This window comes from Geotrypetes seraphini, chromosome 3 (assembly GCF_902459505.1).
Source record: "Geotrypetes seraphini chromosome 3, aGeoSer1.1, whole genome shotgun sequence".
In the NCBI taxonomy this organism is placed as follows: Eukaryota; Metazoa; Chordata; class Amphibia; order Gymnophiona; family Dermophiidae; genus Geotrypetes; species Geotrypetes seraphini.
The window spans coordinates 353,645,357-353,667,942 of record NC_047086.1 but is presented as its reverse complement, the minus strand read 5'-3'; the positions used below and the strand labels follow the sequence as shown (position 1 = coordinate 353,667,942).

Below are 22,586 nucleotides of genomic sequence, written 5' to 3'. Positions count from 1 at the left end.
CTACACGGGGCAGGAGCAAAGGAAGATCGCTCCTGCCCCAAAAGCCCGCTAGACCACCAGGTAAGGCCGGGATGCCAGGGGGAAGGCAAAAATATGGGGGGGTGTCCCCCTCCCCCCCCAATCACGATTATGTGAAATTGCGAATGCGGAAACCGCGAATGGGAAGGGGGAAGTGTAGGTAGCAGTTGGGGCTCACATGCTACATGGCAGTTTTACTCATGCAATAAAAATTTGTCTTAGCACGCAAGAATAACTTGAGTAAGCACACGCTAAGGCCACTCTTTCCTGCAGTTTGGTAAAAGGGCCCCTTAATTGCATCAGGAGTTGGTTTAACATGTTGCCAAAATAAATCTGTCATGTACCATAAAAGCAATAAAAAGTGTTAGATGTAAGGGGCTTTGGCATTTTAAAGCTTACATTCAAAGTGGTGGGCATTGGAGGATTAAGTGACTTGCCCAGGGTAACAAGGAGCAACATTAGGATTTGATCTCACAACATCTGGGTGCAGAAGCAGCAGCTCTATCAATGACCCGCACCTTCCCTTGTAACTAATACATTCTCTGATCTAAAGTTTTTGGCTTTGTTATAGAAATCCCTTCCTTAATCAAATATCCATAAGAGTAAAACCTGTATTTAATAAAATTCCTTTCCACATGTTGTATTTATGTTTATTTAAAACCTTTATATACCTCTTGGACTGGCAAGCAGATTGCAGTGATGTAAATATTAAAAATTTTAATGATAATTGGAAAACTTCAATAGATATAGAAAAGCCACACTCACAACTTTTTTTTTGCATTGCGCCAACTGCGCCTTTTAAAATATCTCTTCAATTATCAAGCACCGCAAACACTTGTACATGCCTTTGTTATTCTCTACCTAGATTACTGTAATGTAGTCTATGCAGGACTATTTGAAATTGAATTAAAACGTCTACAAATTTTACATAATACAGCTGTGAGATTCCTCTGCAATGCTAATCATTTCAACCATTGTACTCCCCTCTTGAGGTTGCTTCACTGGCTCCCTGTCATTGAATAGATTTCAAATTATTAAGTCTTTCTCATAGAGCTTTTCACTCTGGTGCTTTTTACTCTCTCTGTTCCTTGGACGCTCATTGGTTGCCTATTCCTCCCACCAATCCACCCAAAATTTGGTGTTTTCCTTTTTATGCCCTAGATTGTGGAATAATCTTCCTCAATTGATTAGATTTATAACGATTTTCCAAGCATTTAAAAACATTGCGTTAGCCTATGCATGAACTACCTGGGAACTGCTCCTTAGGTCCTGCAAGAGAAATTTATTAATGAGAATGTATCATCTGTTTGCATGAGTGTTGTTTCTATCCTCTTTTAAGATTTATATAGAGTTCCTTTCTATCTTTTAATTTTACTCTGTACACCACTTTGACCTTTGGAAAGATGGTATAACAAGCTTTTTAAATAATAAACAATTAAAAGAAAAATATACTGTACATTGTACATTGGAGGTCTAGTGACCCTCTGAGAATTTAGCGCTCCACTAGCCCACCATAGACAATAATAAAAATAATTGTTTTTTTTACAGGGTTTTAAATTTCTTATACAATTGTTCACTATAAATGGAGATGGGAGATCATTCCACAAGTTCAGGGTTAAAAAAAAAAAGAAGGGAGATGGATGAATGAATTTGTAGTGATCTTGTTTTGAATTGGAAGAACCAGATGGTGTGCGTCCAAAACCTTAAGGCATGTATAGATGTATAGGGAATGGTCAACAATGACAGATATGGTAGAAGGCTTAGATAACACAGCTTGTGTGTGAGAGGCATATTTTGAAGAATATCCAAGAGATAGGGAAGCAATGCAATTGAATCAGAAGTGGCTTAAAGTGGTCGAACTTACAAGCCCTAAGGAGAGTTTTGTAATGTTTGGAGTCCTTTTAATTGTGACATAATTAGACTTGCATAGGCAGGATTGCATTAGTTCAGTCTAGAAAAACACATATTTCCGTGCTAACGTAATTTTGCAAATAGAACTGTAAATGTGATCTGATACATACTACTCTGGATATTCCTGGACTGTTATGTAACAAGAGTTTTTTTTATTTTCAGTCTTTCATTGCTCAGGATATGGATCTTTAAGCAAACGACCACCCTTGATATGGACCTTCTAGCTTTTAAATTCTAACGGTACCACATCACATGTATGCTCTATTCTATTTTTAAGCAAGTAGCAACAGTGGATATTTTTGTATAAATTCAACTGGAAGCTACAGCTAGAAAACCAGCAAATCCCACTTTTTTTTTCTTCTGTATTCCTATGTAAAATAATGCACAGTTCCCCCTCCCCCTGATATTCAGCTGGCTAAACCCTCCCCCCCCCCCCCACACACTTTTATCTCTGCTTGCAGCTTTAAAAGCTCTGACGTTCATAAAATTTCTATGAGCATTGGAGCTTTTACCGTTGCGGCCAGCAATAAAAACCCCTAACGCAGCTTCATAAAAAGGGGGGGGGGGATTAAATTATCTATGCAGAAAGAACTGCAATATTTTAAGAAACTGTTGAAACTTAATCTTTTCTTTTTTTAAGTTCAATAATATTTATTAGTTTTCTTTTAATAGCAGAATTAAAAAACTATTTGAATCAGAGATATATACAAAATAAGTATGTTTTGAGCTAAGAATAAAATAATCATTTTCTATCAGATGAAGTATACATCTTGATGCACAGGACTCTTGATTTGACTGGTCATTTTTTAGCTTTTATTTTTTGAACCTTTCAGAGCAGGAATTTTGATGTTATCTGTTTAGATTAAAAGAAAATGTTGATGCATGCATTGTTTGAATGATGTTATTTTGGTATTGTTTTTATTACATCTGTAAGTTTGTGATCCGATTTGATTAAAGGCAGAATACAAGTAACAAGCTATAAACTATCTAATTACATTCAGTGGCAGTCCATATGTGTTTAACATAACATAGTAATACACTTATATGTCACAGCTACCTCGCAGTTCAATGCAGTTTACAGTGTTTAAAGAGAGACTTTGCATTCACAAAGGAATTACAATTCAACTATTTGAACATTTTCGCAAAGAGATACATTTTTTAACAATTTCCTAAAATTTAAGTAGGAATTAGAATTTGCAATCAAATTACTAAACCTCTTATCCCAAAGGGCTGCTTGATAGGCTAGAATTCTATTGAAATTTGCTTGTAAAGGCAACCCTTTACTGAGGGGAAAACAAAAAAAATCTAAAGTCATAAGCAAAGCATCTTCTGTTTGCAAATTTGAATTCCCCCTTCCCCCCTCCTATGGTCTGGCATCTTTCTCTTGTCCTTCCCATAGCCTGGAATATCTCTCCTCTCCCATGGTCTGGCATCTCTCTCTCTCCTTCTCTCCCTGTGGTCTAACCTCTCTCTGCTCTCCTCTCCACGGTCTGGCATCTCTCCTTCCTGCTGTCTGGCATATCTCGCTCCCCTCCTTCCCTTCTATTCCGTGGTCTGGCATCTCTCTCTCCTTCCCATTCCAGTGGTTTGACATCTCTCTCTGCCCTCCTTCCATCACCCTTCTTCAGAATTTGACATCTCTCCCTTTGAATCATCTCTCCCCTCCCACCATTGGCCTGCCCCGGAAGTGTTCTTTCTGCAGCAGTTCCTCTTCCTGCATAGGCAGGACGCTGCAGAAAGAACACTTCTAGGGCAGGCTGACGGCAGGAGGCTGGCTTCGTTACGCCACCAGCTGTCCAAAGATTTTAAATTACAGCAGTGGGGAGGTGGTAGGTGGGGGAGTCAGCAGAGCCATACTTCCAATTGCCAATTTTTGGGGAAGCCTTGGCCTCCCCCGTTCTGACACCTATGCCTCCTAGTCATTATTGTTTGTGTAGATGAACTGAATTTTGCTCTGAGCTATTTGTCATTAACATTAATATACATATACATTTGTACTGCTATTCATAATTTTTCTATGTTTGTAATTCAGAAATAAAAGGGATCGTGCAAAACTGATTTTAAATTTACTGGCATACAGTATTTTCCTTTTTATTATGAAACACAGAAGCATGGTAAATTCCACCTAAAAGGCCTGCATTTAAAGGAGCAACTGTTTTGGGACAGTGGTGGTTAATAAAAGGACACTGAGTCTCTTAAAAGACAAATGTGATGTACATATTCATAGAAAGTATGCTATTTCTATCCATAATCCTTAACTAAATGTAGAGATTTATTAGTCCCAATGTGACCTGCAAATCCTGCATTAACAGCACAATATGGAATTGGCCTTCTATTCTTTAAATGCAGATAAAGCCATCATACTGAAAATAGCTCTTTTCTGACAAAAAGGTGTTCTTTTGAAATTAAGTCTTACTCACCAGGTTCCTGCTAGAGTTAATATGAATTTTAGTGCCTCTAATTTTAGATTGAAGTGAGGTCTAGAATAAAGCCCACTGTCTGACAATTGAATTTATAGACAGCTGTGAATATGTGAAGCCAGAATAATAGAGCTGTAGAATTTCAGACAGAGACAAAAGAGAATAAAGATGCATGTGTGGTTTGAGAGTTACATTAGGACTCCCAGCATATTGCTGTCTGATTGCCTTGCCAAGCATATTCTAATTTGGAATGCATTAATTTGTGTGCCACTAAAACCCACAGTCCTCCCTCTTCCCCTTCCTCCTTCCCCAACTAGTAATATCACACTGCTTATGGCACTGTTTAAAGATTTGATAAGCCCAGGGAGAGCCAAAGAGTGGTAATTTGTGCCATTCCAGCTAGAGGAAACCTCTGACTCAATAGCCAGAGCAGTTATGGGCCTGGCAGCAGGTGCAAGCTACATAAGCGTTTTTCTTGAATGTCAACGAGAAAAACATCCTGGCCCTTATACTTGATAAATTCTGGATGGCCGCATACATGAAAAGAGTTATTGGTTTTAAAACGGAGCAGGATATGGGGTTTGCTGGGGCTAAAGGTTATATGAAAAGTGGTCAAATTAGCTACTTTCTGTCTAACTTGCATTCAACTCTGACTACAGAAATTTCCGTTTTCTGTTTATAGTGATTTATTTATTCAATTTTCTATACCGTTCTCTCAGGGGAGCACAAAACTGTTTACATGAATTTATTCAGATACTCAAGCATTTTTCCCTGTCTGTCCAGGCAGGCTCACAGTCTATCTAATGTACCTGGGGCAAGTCTGACAAAGATGGCAAAACAAAGTTAAAATGCATGGTAAAAATATAATATGGCAAAACATGGTATGGTGAGACATAGCATGGCAAGCATAGTGACAATGTTTCATTGTTTTTGCCTGAACAGACAATAGTTCCACATTTCTACAGAGAACTTGGCTGTTTATGTTGGCCAGCCTTCTGAATATTCAGTTCTCTACTTACAGGGAATGCTGTTTCAGAAAGGAGAGGAAGAAGAGATGGAATTGGATAATACTGCCTTGCTGTGGTTATAATCAAAGCAGTTTACATATTATAGAGAGGTACTTATTTTGTGCAAGGGGCAATAGAGGGTTAAGTGATTTGCTGAGTCATAAGGAGCTGCAGTGGGAATCAAACCCACTTCCCTTGGTTTGCAAGTCACTGCACTAACCATTAGTCTACTCCTCCACTCTGGAAACTTAGCAATCTTTGATTAAGCATCTTGTTCTCTGGAATAAAACACTGGTTTCTTTACTTATCTAAGTAGTTTTTATTAGGAATACTAATGCATATTATATAGCATTGTTGGTGCATGGTACCTTAGTGATTACCGTACCTATTATAATCTGCATTTCAAAGCAAAAGCATGAGCCAAGGAGAATACTTCAGATAAAGCATACAAATGACTTTGGATTTTATCAATGCTGATGGATGCTTCATTTTATGGATGGAAACTCTTCCTACATATCTTGCTCTACGTCGTGGATCCAAGTAAATTGGAGGCAATGTAGAATATATTAGTCTTGAACACAGGAAGCACAAAATCAGAAAAGAGATTTTTGAAACTGGGGGGGGGGGGGAAGAGAGAGTTGGATTTTATAAAGCTTTGTTCCCATGTAAAGCCTAATAGAGCAGAATAGAGTTTTTATAAAATTGTATGACTGCATATAACATGCACAGAAAAGGGGAAGCTCTGTAAATGGAATCTAAAAAGAAAGGCACCTATTGCTTGTCAATCAAGCTTAGGTGCCATTTACAGAATCACACCTACTGCTACCTAACTTAAAACTAAGGTGCTTGTAATATACGCCAAGGTTTTAAAGGCCTACATTATAGGTGCTTAAGTCCTTTAGAGAATCGCACCTAGCAGCACCTTAATCCTTCTCCGCTCCTAAACACACCTACTTTGGCATTAGGTACCATGCGATAGTTGCCTGTCTTTTGTAGCATTGCGCCTAATTCATTTTTATTTTTTTCAATTATGAGCTTGTTAAATTAAGTTAAATTAAATTAGGTTAGGCACCTTAGAGAATTTCCCTCAAAATGTACATCTACTTTGACTTGTTCTGTGCATAGATATTTTGGGGGATTGGGGTTAATCAAAGTTGAGTTTTGGTTGGGCTTTGGTGCTGAAACTGACCCAAAATTTGAATTTGGTTTTGTTTCAGTTGTGGTCAAAAACTGCCAGTGTATTTCTGGCTGAAACTGAAACTATGCTGAGTAGCCAGCAGCCCTTACTCCTTCCCCCTCCTCCTTCCTACCCAACACAAGAAGTCCCCCTCTCAGAACCACACATAGCACACACACACACACCATGCCTACTATACTGTATTGTTAGTAGTCTAAGAGAGGGCAGAAGCGAGTCCCAGTTGCTCCTGCCCATACCGGCTCCACTGACAAAATGGCTGCCAGGACCTCCCAGCAGGCATTTTGTCAATGGAGCTAGCATGGCAGGGCCAACTAGAGATCGCTCCTGCCCCAACTAGCCACTAGACCACCATTGATGTGGTAGCCCTGAGGTTGAAGAGCTATTTGTGGAGGAGGGTGGTCTCCTTTTGTTAAAGGTGGGGAAAGGAAGGAGGGAGAGGCTGTTCTCATTCCAGGGATAGGCTAGTTTTGGTTTTGGTTGAAATTGAGGGGTAAATTTTGGCCATAGATGCAGTTTTGACCAAAACCGCAAAAACTGGTTTCGATTGACTTCTTTCTGGGGAGGAGGTATAGATTGGTTGGAGCAGAGATGGGGTTGTGATGTAGGTACATATTTTATAAAATATTTTTGGAGTAGATGTAAATTTATTCATCACCATTTACATGCTATTGGGGCTATATCTGAGATCATCTTTTATACAGTAGGCCCCTATACTGCCTTTATAAAATAGCTAGAGAAACAAATTCTATAACTTCAATGTTAAATAGACTATGCAGCGCTGCACAAATAATATAATATCTGGAATATTGTAATTTTTAAGTGAAAGGAAGACCTCAGTGTGGGCAAATGAACGTAAAAATGTCCAATACTGCAATCCGTGTGTCACCACACACCTCGCCATCATAGCGTCTTCCCAGTGAGATAAATTAGTGCCTAAATTAATATGTGAAAGATCACTAAACATTAACTAATAAAACAGAGCTAGCATAGTATATGAAACATCGAAAAGACTGCACAGTCAAGGAATACTGTAAGAGACGAAAAACATATCTCAATAAGGGGTCCAAAAGTCCACACCACTCTCAACAGTTTCCAAGACGAAAATCCAAGCACACAGAAATTTCTTGCTGATAGAACCAGGAATCCACAACGGTTCAACTGAACTCAGTTTCGGATAACATCCATCCTCAGGAACCTGCTGTAATTAAAAAAACTCATTGGAAAAGCAAGAACGCTGGAGTTTAACCAGCCAAAAATAGCATGAAAAGCAGTAGAGAAGCCAAACCCAAATGCCCCACTTGTAGAGAGGACACCAGAACCGGAAAAATGTCACAAATTGAAACTGCAGAAATCGGATGATAGTATTCCATTCAATAGCCTCATTTAAACCCATCGGATGTATAGAATTCATTTCAAAGATCCAATATTGTTCATGATATTGGATAAAGCGTTTTTTATTGCCTGAAAAATCCCTAGGTAATGTTTCAATAATGAACCATCTCAGCTGATTGAAAAGGCAGCTTGCAATCAAATTAAGCACATAGTAACCCTGCTGTCTCTTTCAGAGTGAGCTATTTGTTCAGTAGATCATTTTGTAGCTTTGCACTTGTAATGTTGAAGAGGAAGTATTTGTTGTTGACCATGCTCCTCCCATTTACCTGTCCTATGATGCTCACTCTTAAGAGCTGCTCTGTAGCATGGAGCTATGTGAGCTTTCCTCATTGGCAGTCATAAGTGTAATCGTAGTTTCTTGATTAAACAGAACCTCTGTACTTCTAACATATATATGCCTAGTTTATTTGATGCTCGTATGCAATTCACTGTTTGTTCAGCCTCTTCTTGTGAACCGCCTTGAACTGATGGTTTGGCGGTATATAAGAATAAATTATTATTATTTTGTTCATGCTGTGGCAGAGTAAGTTCAAAGCTCAGCTAAACACCAGACAGCTACCAGAATGAAAATACAGGTATTCAGGCTCTTTGTATCCTGGATGGTCTGTTCATTACTTGAAGTGCTAAAGCATTTTGGCTGTCACATTCAGATGAGAGAGACAGACGTTTGTGGAAGAGAGACAATAGTTCTCCCTAGGCTAACTGATTTGAAAACTTAATAATGACCCAAGCAACTTGTTCCTGGAAAGGAAGGGACAATCCATGGCTTCTTCTCCTAGTGGTTTCTTTCCTAAATCATTGGCTCCCAAACTGAGGGTTTGGACCCAGCTGTGGGCTGTGAAAATATTTCAGAGGGCGATAAACCTCATGGTTTACATTTAGCCAGAACATTGGAGTACTCAAGTGTGAAACGCAATGCAGGAAGAAAATAACCTCTAAAGATGCATACATATTAAGAATAAATGAAAATCATCACCCTTAGAAGTGGATTTTTAAGTTATTTTATATGAGGGTCATTTCATAAATAATGCACACTAATTTTTTTACTTTACATGTGTTTTTTTTTAGTATTTCTTTACAGTCCTTCAATATAGTCTCCCTGCTTTGTAATGACCGAGTCCCAACGTCTGGGAAGCTTCATTATTACATCCAAGACACTGTTTTGTTCAGTTGCCAAATGGCTTGGGTATCGGCGGAAGAAAGCTCTTCCAGAGATGCAAAACGATGTCCACCCATAGGTTGTTTCAACGTTGGGAAAAGGTCGAAGTCTGGTGGACTCATGTCTGGACTGTAGGGAGCATGAGGTAACACCTCCCAGCCGTATTTGCATAGTTTTTTAATGACGTGTGGAGAGCTCCATCTTCCCCACGACCAAAAAAATTTTGATGAGCTCAATCAAAAGTTAAACATGATTTTTGCTTATGATCATGAAGGCATCATCATCACAGACAAAGTTCCATGTGAAAGAAGTGTCACAGCAGTGTATTATTGTGATTTTTTTTTGCAAACAATGCGCAGAAAAATGCACAAAACTCGACCTCAGTTGCTCTTGGCTGGGCCACTCATTCTTCACGACAACGCTTGCCCGCACATAGGGAATGTCATTATTGAAAAACTACGTGAATATGGCTGGGAGGTGTTACCACATGCTCCCTACAAGCCAGACATGAGTCCAACAAAATTCGACCTTTTTCCAAAGTTGAAACAACCTAAGCGTGGACATTGTTTTGTATCTCTGGAAGAGCTTTCTTCCGCCGGTACCCAAGCCATTTGGCAAGTGAACAAAAATGGTGCCTTGGATGTAATAAAGAAGCTTCCCAGACATTGGGATTCGGACATTGCAAAGTAGGGAGACTAAGACAACTGGGCCGATTCCGGTTGGCCCAGGCGCCTCAAGCCCCACCTGTGGGCGGGTCTTGAGCCGCCTGGCCAATCAGGCCCTAAGGCCAGCCATTCCAGAGATGGCTGGCCTATCGGACGGACGGGCTTGGCACCCGTCCGTCCGACCAACTATTTTTAAGGTACGGGGAGGGGTTTGGGGGGTCATGGGGTCGACTGGGGGGTCATGGGTCGGTGGGGGGGCACGATCAGGGTTCGGGGGGGGGGCAGTCATGGGGGGTTGCATATTTTAGTGGAGGGTGGGGGTTAGGGGGTGTCGCCGGGCCAGGAGGGCTTGGGCTCCCTCCTGGCCCCATTGGACTCGGTGGGGGGGGGGGGGGGTTTGGGGATCGCGGGGCAAGAGGGCTTGGGCTCCCTCTTGCCCCGATGTCATCGGGGAGGTCACGGTTTAACAGGGCAAGAGGGCTTGGGCTCCCTCTTGCCTCGATGTCATCGGGGGGGGGGGTCGCGGTTCGACGGGGCATGAGGGCTTGGGCTCCCTCCTGCTCAGATGGTTGTAGGGGGGGGGGAGGATTCTGTAACTGGTGTTGTTTTTGACAGACAACGGTTACAGAATCCAGCTTTTAGGTGAAGGACTGGCTCCTCCTTTGCCTAAAAACCCTTGTTTTGGGCGTTTGGAACTTAGGCTTTTTGTAGGTTGATTATATGGTGTAAGTTTAGATGTAGTGGTGGTCTGGGCGTTTAAACAGCTGAACGTAGAGGTAGGCCATTATTTAAAAAAAACTCATTTTGGACCTTTTTTTTTTTATAATGGACATTTTCCCTGCTTCTACTTTCAACATTTAAGACCTTAGGCCAAAAGGGGACTTAGATGTTTTTTTTTATTATGCCCCTCTTTATGTATAGGACTTTTCTCTGGTTTGCCCATTGTTCTAAGTTTGAGTGAGTGCATAGTACATCTGTACATCAGTCTTATAGTCTTATATTTTATTGAGCAAACAAAGCTGCAACATAGCAATGATACGAGGAATCAAAACAGCTCAACAGTTTAGAAAATACCTCCCAATAGAACCCCCCCCCCCCCACCTGCCCTTTTGCATACCCAAACAACCCCCACCCCCACCCCCCCAGGTCCTCCATCCAAACATACAGTATCAAAGAAATATCAAAGAAAGAAATGCACCAATCTGAACAAAAAGAATCTCAAAACAAGAATCAACAATTAAGCACCCGGCTGCGAGCCAGAGGAGTCAAAGTAGTCTAAAAAGGTTCCCAAGTACGCTGAAAAATGCGGCCAGGGAGAGAGGAAAGATCCTTCACATCTCTCCTCTCCCACATCAGGAGAGTAATCATGCGGCATCGCCATAGGAATAGTACATCAGTCTTATATGTTGGTAAGAGTCTTGAAAAGTGACGTGAGAGGTTTTGGTCACTGAAAGAAATGAGTGTGAATTATGCATATGGTGAAAGGATTATGAAAGCTGACTGTGTGCACAGAAGTAGAGGAGAGGAATAGGGGTGCTAATGACGGGAGGAGAGTGGAAGCTACACAAAGGAAACCAATGAAAAGAATGAGGAGGTTACAGGTCAGAAGAATTGAGGAGAGATTCCACATTACTCAAGTTAGAGCCCTTACTCTCTGTGTGCAGGAGTGAAGGTCAGCACAGCAGGGGGAGGTTGGAATGGGAGAAATAGGGGAGACATTAAGCAGGCAAGGACTCCAGAAAGTAGTGAAATACCCACTTCCTCTGTCTGTCTTGGATGTGAAGGACATGGGATTGAGGAGGAATAAAACACAGATGAGCTGGAAATCAGATGAAGCACCATAGAGTTAGATGCACAACCACGCCAGTGGATGTTTTGCTTTACTTGAAAGAAGAAAAAACAAAGCATTGCATTGTGGTTCAGACAATGAAAAACTCCAATGTGCTCAACAATGGGAAAAGGATTATATTCAGAAGGGAACAATAAAGTGTCGTACCTCTTTCACTGGAAATGTTGAAAACATTACAAAATTGTACCATAAAAGCATTGGGATCACAACCCTAAGAGAATTATAGAAAAGGAAGAGGTTATGATCTTCTGAGAGATGCCATTTCCAGTTGATAAAAAGTCAAGAAAGCTAGACATTGTGGTAGAGGAGAAAATATGAGAACGACATTGATAATACAGTAGAAGTGTTGGTGCCAAACTGAAACTCAACGGTGAAAAACCAAATTCTTCCTTGGTGAACCCAAATGGCAAAATCAAAGATACCTCAATTTCCCTGAACGGTCAGAACTTCCCTATTGTCGATTCCAAAAAAATTCTGGAAGTGACTCTGGACCCTAGATATTCACACAGAGTTACTGATCAAAAAAGGCTTCTCAACACTATGGAAACTTAGAACCATCAGAAAGTACTTTGACGCAGCATCATTCCGCTTACTGGTGCAATCCTCCATTTTAAGCCTGCTCGACTACTGCAACATCATTTATCTGGGGTCTCTCAAGAAAACCATTCAAAGACTCCGAATCATACAAAATTCGGCAGTGCGACTGATTTTCGGTATAAAAAAATGGGATCACATAACCCCCTACTACCAAAAATTTCATTGGCTGCCCCTAGAAGCAAGAGTGTTGTTCAAATTTGCCTACCTATGTTTCAAATCTATTCTTGGTATGGCCCCCCTATACCTAGTCTCCCATTTTAAATTGGATTGGGCAATCTTTTTTTTTTGCCACTCTTTGAACCGTGTGATCCATCTGCCTCTTGGTTGGTTTCTTTCTAAATACCTATGTGGCATAAGTGTGCATGAAGCGAATCTTTCATTTGAAAGGAAGCTCCGGAATGAGAGGGCATAGGATGAAGTTAAGAAGTGATAGGCTAAAGGTGCTTCTTTCTGTTTTGTTATGTATTCAGAGATTTATATGTATTGCACTTGAAAATTAATAAAATAAAAAAAGAAGTGATAGGCTCAGGGGTAATCTAAGGAAATACTTTTTTACAGAATGGGTAGTAGATACTTGGAATAGTCTCTCGGTAGAGGTGGTGGAGACAAATACTGTGTCTGAATTCAAGATAGCATGGGACAGGCATATTGGTTCTCTTAAGGATAGGAGATAGTGGATGCTGCGGATGAGCCAATTGGCCATTATCTGCTTTCATGTTTCTATGTAAGATTGTAAAGCATCTCTGTTTTGCTTGCCATTTTGATAATAAAACTTAGAAATGGAGGCTATACCAGCAGTGTAAACCATAGAATCAACATATTTCACTAGGAAAATTAAACCTCACTCTCTGGTCTCATTTCTGCCTTAAATAAATTCAACCTTTAATTAATTGGCTGTAAACAAGTCAGCTTTTGTGGTGAGCAGATCATTAGCAAAAATAACAGAATTCTGCATTTTTACGGTAGTAATAAGAAATTTGCCAGTGTGCTATTCCATATTTACATTGTTCATTGGATAGCGGCACTAGCCCGCAGGTCTTAAAGAGTTAATTGCTATTTTTTAATGATAGCTGCATAAAATTCAGTGCCAGGGAGAAAGAATTTTAGTACTCTAATAACTTCTAACTCTAGCCTAGGATCATAATGTATGTACGAGCAGTCCAGTAATTATAAGGTAATATAAGTGGAGTGATGTTATAAGTGCCCTAAATTAAAAGGAATCCACGGAGCGGCTGTAAGTCAGTGTCCACCCGCTTTCTTTCAAATGTTGTCTTGAGAAAAGTGCTTAGCTCTGAGAGCAAGCAAAAGAAAAAAAGAGGAGAGAGTTATTCATTAATTACAGTACTCATTAACAGGGATGGGGACAAGGCAGCAGATGCAGGAAGAAAAGCTTGGGCTGGCTAGCGAGGGGAGGTTTTCTATAGAGCTCCTCTCCTGGTGCTTTTGGAGAGGACAGAACAACACAAGAGGGTTGTCAAGGGTGTTGAGAAATGTGCAAAAGTGGCAATCTTTTTTTCTTTTTTTTTTTTTTTTTTGCTAACAGGGGGTGTTTTTTATTTTGTTTTGGTTTTTATATTTTATTGAATTATATTTTTAACCATGCATTAAAATAACATGTCAAGAAATACTGTCAGAAATGGTGTACAGATTAATTTTAATTCTGAAATTAAACATCAAAGAAAAAGAATATGGTTTAATGTTATTTTAATTTTTAACTAAATTTTATGTTGAATAAGAAAGCTCTTGTAGATGCTTGGGTATTCTCGGATTACAATTTTTTTGTACAAACAACGATGCTTCTATAAGTTAGAGCTTTTCAGGTTAAATTGTAGAATATACTTTGGAAAGTGTCAGCAAAATAATAATAATGATGATGTAAAAGCTTCAGCTAGGTAACATATATCTACTGTATATACTCGAATATAAACTGAGATTTTGGGGCCAAAAATATGGCCCAAAAATGGGTGTCAGTTTATATTCAGTTCAGCGTTGATCCACCCCCCTTCCCTGAATTTGTTGCAGGCATCTGCCGGGCTGGTGGGCCAGGACAGGATGGATCCTTTCCGTCTCCTGTCCCGGTTGACTCTACTATCTTTTACCTCCTTCCCTCTCCCTAGTGTACCTTTTAATTCCCTTGTGGTCCAGCAGTGGGCTAGAACAGCAGGGATTCCTCCCGCCCCTGTCACAATCGATTCTAAGAATTTTTATTTCCCTCCTGCCTCCCCCATATACCTTTAGAATCCATGGTGGTGCAGTGGTGAACCGCAGCAGGAGCGACCTACCTTCGCTCCTGCCCGTGCAGAGCTGCTAGCTGATTGGCTGCTGTGAGTTCTCATGGCTGTGTAAACTCATGGCAGCCAATCAGCTAGCTGCTCTGCATGGGTAGGAGTGACCTTCCTTTTCTCCTGTCCTTGCAGCGCACCACTGGACCACCAGGACTTATGACAGGCCTTACGGAGGCCTGCAAGGTATCGGGAGGGAAGAGGGACATGGTGCAGAACTTGGCAGAACAGGGAGAGAGGGGGGCTGGGTACAGAGGCTGGCAGGGGAGGGAGGGGGCTAGATGCAGAGCCTGGTACAGCAGGGAGGGAGGGAGAACAGGGTGCAGAGCCTGGCAGACACTTGAATATTAACTTCCTGGTTTATATTCAAGTCAATCTTTTTTTCTCCTTTTCTGGAGGAAAATTGGTTACCTCGGTTTATATTCAGGTTGGTTTATATTCGAGTATATACTGTATTAACTTTGTAGGGGGTGGTTTGGTCACTATACAAAATCAACTAAAGACAAAGGATAGCCACACAAATGACACAGAGAAGAAAGAAGGAATGGGTTGCTAGCTGACTGATTTTCTTTAGAATAGGTTAATCCATTTCTGTTGTTTAACCCATTTCATGCCTGGTCTTCTTGTTCTGATTTCTTCAATGATTTCCTAAAAATACCCCACAACCCCCCCCCTCCCAAGACTATAACCCCTGGAATAATAGGCCAGGATCAACCTACATGAAAAACTGGAGATAGCTGGCAAAATCTAACTATGGAGAGATGGGTTGAGATGTCTCTGATTGTCCAAAAGAGACTGCATATTCTAGGCCAGACAAAAAAACTGAAGTGACAGAACTGTCATGCAGAGTGATGCTTAAGTCCTACAAGATCTTAAAGTTCTTATTCTCCTGGCTCGTGGAACTGAAATATCTTGTAGGAGAGCATGTGTTCTCAAAAAACCAAACAAACAACAGAGCAGGGGAAATTCTGGAGAAAATAAATTGTTCTTTCATAAAAATAATGGCCATAAGTGTGCACATTCAGCATCATAAAGTCATTGAAAGTCCAGAGGTCAAAATCTAGATGCCCAGTTCACTAATTCTAATAGGGTTGTACCAATTTTTGAAGCAACATTTAGTATGACTGTTCTATTTATTAAAATCATGAGCTTTTTTTGTAGCTCTAGATTCCTTGGGGTGTCCCCTGACCATTCTGGTTTTCATAAAATCCAAAATAAATATGCATTAAAAATATTTGCATGCAGTAGTGGCAGTATATGCAGATGTCTCCCAAGCTCCAATAAACCAAACTGGTTAGGGAAAAGGTGGACCTCAGACCTCGAGGGCTGCAACTCAGTCTTGTTTTCAGGGTTTCCTCACCGACCCGTATATATCGTACTTTGAGTTGCATTGTCAAATTTGGGTGCATGCCCAATGTGTGCCTACAACTTAATTGATTGATTAACAAACCAATCAACACTTAACATGCAATTATTGGCACTAATTAGAATTTATGTGTGCATTTTTTAGGCCTATTTTATAAAGAGGTGCATGTAAATTCAAGTCGTGGGCGGGGGGTTGGGGGGTTGGGTAAGGGGCAATGGGCAGATTGTAGGCATTTTGAAAATTTGCACACACTGTTATAGAATACACCCAATCCATGACTGTTAGGCATAGGGATTTACACCAAGTTTTAACTGATGTAAATGATCATGTCTAAATTATGGGTCCCAATATTAAGTATTATTCTATACATTTAGGGCATGGTAGTGCTAAGCCATTTGTTTGTTTTTTTCTGCACTGTTTTTGGTCATCATATATAGAATTTCCCTCTTAAGATACATAAAATCTATTTATATACAATGGAGGCAGTTCATACAAATAGATCTCATGCATATTCATTGGAGAAATCCTGAAAACCCGACTGGGCATGGCCCTCAAGGAGTGAAATTGTCCACCCTGGTTAGAGAATCCCACGGGACTGAGTTGCCAAGTGGTGTATGTTTATTAAATAAGACTGAGCAGTACAACTATTAGGTAAGGTTTCATCGTTTATACAATTGTGATTTCAGATGAAGGATGATTGTGGATTTGAATGTTGTCATTTTTAGATTATATCTTATGTATTAATAATTTATGTATGTTTTGAATATTTTAAAAATGAATAATGCTCTTAGAAAATCTCAGAATGCTGGGCTTTGGATGGATGTGTAGCATGGGAGTTTTAGGAAAGTAAGACACAACTCAAATCAACCAAAGAGTAGTCCAGGACTAATTTTATCCCATTGCTTGCATGAAAACTCTGATTCACTTAGAGACCAAGCACCAAGGGCCTGTTTTACAAAGGCGCGCTAGTGGCTGCCGCGCGGCAACAGCCCCGAAGCCCTTTAAATCTCTATGGGCTTCGGGGCCGTTACTGCACTGCAGCCGTTAGCGCGGCTATGTAAAACAGGGCCCAAGTCTGTGAGGAACATCAGTTTCCCTTTTATTTAAAAATACCATTTAGAACAGTGTTTCTCAACTCGGTCCTGGAGTACCCCCTTGCCAGTCAGGTTTTCAGGATATCCACAATGAATATGCATGAAAGAAATGTGCATATAATGGAGGAAGTGTATGCATATTCGCTGTGGATATCCTGAAAACCTGACTGGCAAGGTGGTACTCCAGGACCGAGTTGAGAAACACTGATTTAGAACAGAGTCTTCTGACTCTTGCAGCCTGAGTTGACACATGCAATTAGCGCACCGCAACAAGCGAACACTGTCTTAGCATCCCCGAACCAAAATGCATATTCGCTTTGGACACGATGCCCAAGTGTCCACTAAAATGCAAATTTCACTTTTCTCAGCAGAGATTGGTTTTCTGTTCTGTTGACCGAAAGTTAAATATTGCGGGTACCTGGGATCACCCGGCCTTCTGCCATGTGAGCACAACATGCCCAGCTGTATAAACTGAAGGCACACAGTACACATCCTCTTCTATTTTTCCGCTATGTCATTGGGGGGGCCAGGGGTGCTGCTGACATGGCAGTTTTCTCTACTAAAGAGAGGTAAAATAGTAATTGCAAGTGCTTGATGGATATGGAAGGGCTGTGGAGAGCGAGTCATAAGAAAAGAAACGTCCTCCAACATACATGATGCAGCAAGAAACTTTAGCACAAGGTATTAAAGATCCCTCATCTAACAATCCAAAATGGCAAATCACTGCCACCTTTGGAAAATCATTTTCTTTCTATATTATAAAGGAAGGGGAGGGAAGAGTTGCAAATGTTTTGTTTTCCAGCCTGGGTTAGCATCCACTGCTGCAAGGAATGGAGGTGGCAACAGTACCACTTATCATTTTATTACTATTGTCCTCAAAACCAGACAGTCAATTACAAGCACACTAATGAACAGATGGTAGATTTTCTGAGAAGATTTTGGTCCACCTATGACACGTCTCTGCGTTTGAGGGCATATGCTAAGAATTAAAGCAAAAACAGTGCGGAGCACAAGCACACTTTTATACCTGCAAGTTCAACTATCAGATCCAGCTGCTTTCACTTTGGTAACCTGAACCAAAGTCCAGGTGAAATTGTAGTCAGTCTGCCACTCAGCTGGAAGAGTGCTGCTTTCTGGTAGTGGTGGGATTTAAAATAGTCAGCTCTCCTCCCCCTCAGGTAGTTATGAAGGGAAATCCATGGTGCCTGTGCCTCTCAGAAATGGCAGCAAGTGGTCTGAAGCAGGTACCAAATGGACTTGAAACTATAAGGTAAAGGAAAAGGCTAAATAAAATGGGGAAAAATATATTGGGGGGGGGGTCAATATTCAAAGCGATATAACTTGGCAGAAACAATTCCTGGCTGGTTAAATTGCCTATTTCATCAGCACTTAACTGGTTAGTGCCACTGAAAATAACTGGGTAGCCCCAAAGTGCACACTGTCTATTTGGGGGGCATTCCAGGGGCAGAGTTGACATTTAGCCAGTTAAGTGCCGATATTCAGCTTCAGCACTTACCTGACCACGTTACCCACATAAATAGGACCGCATAAAAGCCAGTCCTATCTTTACACAGTAACCCAGAGCTGGTTAATTGCTAAAAAATTGTACTTAACTGGCTATGTGTTAGCTGGTTCTACAAACCTGGAAATTCAATGCCAGTGCTTGAACATGGCCCTGCATTGAATTGCTGGGTTTAATATCAAAATGTTGATTTGCTGCTGGCTAAATATCAGGCCCATTGATCTTTCATAATCCCCATGGGTTAAGATGAGCCTTGTCAGTTTAAAAGAGCTTCATTTCTAGGGGTGCTTTCATTATTGTACTTAACTACAACGTTATGTGCATAATTTTAATTAATAGAAATGATAGGTAGTGGAATCTGGTGGACCACTGGGGTCATGAACTGGCCAACCTTTTACCCCACACAGTCTCGGCAAGTAGGGAACTTTAGAGGTGAAAAGCAGAGAAGTTTGTTTGATGCCCCAACCAAAATGGTATTCAGTTGCCCCAGCACAAATCAAGCTAATTTTGAAACACAAGCCCTCTGATATTCAGTACGGTTTAACTGGCCAGGATCCTGGCCACTGAAACAGCATTTAGCTGGCTAACTGCTAATATTCAGTGGGAGAGAGACAGCTATTTAGGTTTAGATGTCATAATGAAAATGCTCCTCTATGTGTTCTAAATAGCACTTAGGACATGCTTACAACTAATCCCTGGACAAAGCAGGAATTTTAAGCTCCTTTAGAAGGCTGGAAAAAAAAAAACTCCTCTGCATAACACATCCACCAATAACTATATCAGGCATAAAGTTATCTGTGTATTCATTGCTCTACTTTGTGATAAGTTCATGATTTAAATTTTCAAGTTAATAGTTGGTCTGAAAAAAAAGGGGTTAAAGGATTTGGATTTTTGAAAATACTTGTTTATGGTCTGTCTGAAGCTTTGATAAAGCTCTGTCATGCCCTTGTGTGATTACTTTCATGTAGAACAAGAGGTATTGACTAATGAATGAATGATGTGCAGTTCTTAGCCGTCACAGAGCAGTCTTAAAGAGCACTGTCTTTAATAAAGTAATTCTCTCTTCCTCTCCCACTCCCCTCCCCTCCTCCTTTATTTTCTCTATTCTTCTTCCTTTCCTCCTTCCTAATGCAGGCTTCTCTGCAGAATGTCAAGCAAAGATCGACACCTTGATTCTAGTTGCTCGTCATATATCAAGACGGAACCTTCAAGCCCCGCCTCCTTGACAGACAGCATCAACCACCACAGCCCCGGTGGCTCTTCAGACGCCAGCGGGAACTACAGCTCAACCATGAATGGACACCAAAATGGGCTGGACTCGCCACCCCTCTACCCTTCTGCTGCAGGCCTAGGTGGCAATGGACCAGTAAGGAAACAGTATGACGACTGCTCCAGCACCATTGCTGAAGACTCGCAGATGAAATGTGAATATATGCTGAATTCAATGCCCAAAAGACTATGTTTAGTTTGTGGTGATATTGCATCGGGATACCACTATGGTGTGGCTTCATGTGAGGCTTGCAAAGCATTCTTCAAAAGGACAATTCAAGGTTGGTGTTATTCATTCCCTTGGCCGCTTTATTTTGGGGTCAAAAATGTGAGTTATGCTTCTTGTGTCATGATAGTTGAGTTTTTTTATTCTCTCGTTGATCATCATATATCAAAACAATCTTATGCCCTGAGCAGACAAGGACACTGATTCCAGGAATGTACTACACTTGTGCCAGGCTTATTACTAGTTGTTTTTAAATTTGAAACTGTTTACTTTGTCATATTATTTATTTTCCAATATTCAGCCCACAATAGTCATCAGTTTTAAAACATGGACCACCGTGGCTGAATTAGACTTTAATATTCAATGCTGGGAATAATCCGGCTACCAGTGCAGAAAATCTAGATCTTTGCAGGCCTGAAATTAGCTGAATCTGGCCAATATTCAGTGCTAGTAACCCAATAACTTCTGGGTTACCTCCAGCTCCAGCCTTGGACTTTCCCAGCAATAACCAAAGACAGCTACAATAGCCAAACTGTCTGGTTAAGTGCCATGGAGTAGTAATGTTTAAGCTGGACAGAATAATTTAACCAGACAGGAGCCTCTCTTGCCAGTTAAATTGCTTTTAATTGGTAAATTACTGTAATCCCCTGTTTCTTCAGGTGCTGGCAGAGGGCATATCAAGTTATTTTATTTGTTGAGGTCCAGAGCAGAAGTCAACGCTTTACGTTTGGGCTCCACAGCGAGCTTGCACCAGACTTCCACTTGCTCTCCAAATGATGTTTATTTATTAAATTCAGTTCTCTATACTATTCTTCCAGGAGAGCTCAGAATGGTTTACATGAGTTTATTCAGGTACTCAAGCATTTCCCTGTCTGTCCCGTGGGCTCACAATCTATCTAATGTACCTGGGGCAATGGGGGGGGGGGAATTAAATGACTTGCCCAGGGTCACAAGGATAAGTGTGGGTTTGAACCAGGATACTGAGGCTGTAGCTTTAACCACTGTGCTACACACTCCCCAAGTAAGTTGCTGAATAACAAACCTTTTACTTCTCCTTAGAACACAGTTGAACAGTAACAGTTTCTTTCAATAACTCCAAACTTATGTACAAAGTCCCAATCAGATGTAAATAGTTCAGATACACTAGGATCCTCCTTGTTGGATGGATTTTACTGCAAGTCCAAAGTCCAGGCCTCACTAGTGGTTGATAGATCCAAACTTTAGTTCTTAGTGTGATCAATTGGTTTATTCTTCCAAAAGAGAAACTTCCTGCCACAATTTTGAGACCTGCCACAATTTTGAGACCAGACTCCAAGCAGTCCCAAGGCTGGCCTGGATCTCACATTACCTTGAGGCTTCCAGAATCTGCTGGAGCCCAAAAGGCTGGATCTCTAACAGTCCCAGAGGTGCATGAATATTTACAGCCACTGCCCTATTCCCTTGGAAACCCAGGTGCAGATAGCGTTAGCACACTCACATAGGTCTCAAGTTCAAATCCTTGTTCCAGTTATCACCTCTCCTAATACACCAACTGCCAACTCTGTACAGCCCCAGAGACGGGGCTGCCCCTCCTCCTTCCAGGCTGTAGAATACAACACTGATAATTCTAAACTGCAACCTTTACACCATTTACTTGCTGTCATGGGGGAACATATGCACTTCTCCTTACCGTCTATTGCATAATATTGAACCAAGGCTACATTACTGCCAAAGTAAAGGGTCGTTCTATACACTACCCTGATAGTCTGCCACCTTTCCAGCTGTTACTGATGGAGTTGGTGAATAAATAATAAAGACTAAGGTCCGGATTTTCAAAACTTACCATGCCCTTAATGATGGTCACTAAACTGGTTCCAGCCGGTTTAGCGTGCCAGTATTTTACTGGCCAATTATCAGAACAGCTCACTGTGGTCTTTTACAAGCTTTTTAGTAGTCTCCGACTCTGCCATGCAAATGTAGTACAAGAGGTCATTAATATTAAAATAATAGTAAAATGGGCTCATTAATATTTAAATGAGCACTCTGGGCGATTCTCTTATCAACGCCAAGTGATTCTGTAACCTTGTGCCACATTTGCAAGCAAAAGTTTCCAGCAGGGTCCAAGCTGTCATAGCCTTAGTTTCTGGTCAGTGCCTGAGCGCTGATTGGCTCAGGCACTGACAGGAAAGTAAGACTTAGCAGCTCAGACCCCTCCCCTCGGCAAATTGAAAAAAAAACCCTGATTCCTCCCTCCCACTGATTCCCCAACCCCCAGGGCTGTTCGATGCTCCCATCTCCACCCCCATCCCCCTCACCTGTAAATTGAAGGACAGCAGGAGGGTTGCCCATTCCCTCCCACCACCAGGGTTCCCTTGCCCCCCACCCTTATCTTTAAGACAAAGGCCAGCAGGAAGGATTTATATTCCTTCTGGCCAGTAGGCCCACCTCTTCAAAATGGCGGGCATTCCTCTTCCCGGTGCATCCTGGGAAGAAACCTTAGATGCCTGGGTTAATCAGAGCTTTAGGCCCCTCCCCGGTACATCCATTTTGAAGAGGTGAGCCTGCCAGCCAGAGGGAGTATAAATCCCTCTTGCTGGCCTTAAAGATACAGGGGGTGTTGAGGGTAGTGGTG

The 22,586-nt window shown here is 41.1% G+C and overlaps 1 protein-coding gene across 9 annotated transcripts in view; it reads left to right on the top strand.

Moving 5' to 3' along the window:
• ESRRG (estrogen related receptor gamma) overlaps positions 1–22,586 on the top strand; it is a 1,015,505-nt gene that overhangs the window by 683,035 nt on the left and 309,884 nt on the right. For 7 of the 9 annotated variants that reach the window (XM_033936618.1, XM_033936614.1, XM_033936615.1 and 4 more), the window contains one exon: positions 19,615–20,030. In XM_033936618.1, coding sequence (XP_033792509.1) covers positions 19,628–20,030 — 403 coding nt within the window. In that variant the 5' untranslated portion in view covers positions 19,615–19,627. Of the gene's footprint in view, positions 1–5,403; positions 5,467–18,163; positions 18,229–19,614; positions 20,031–22,586 lie in introns of those variants that run through there. The other 2 variants (XM_033936619.1, XM_033936613.1) reach the window with 2 other exon arrangements.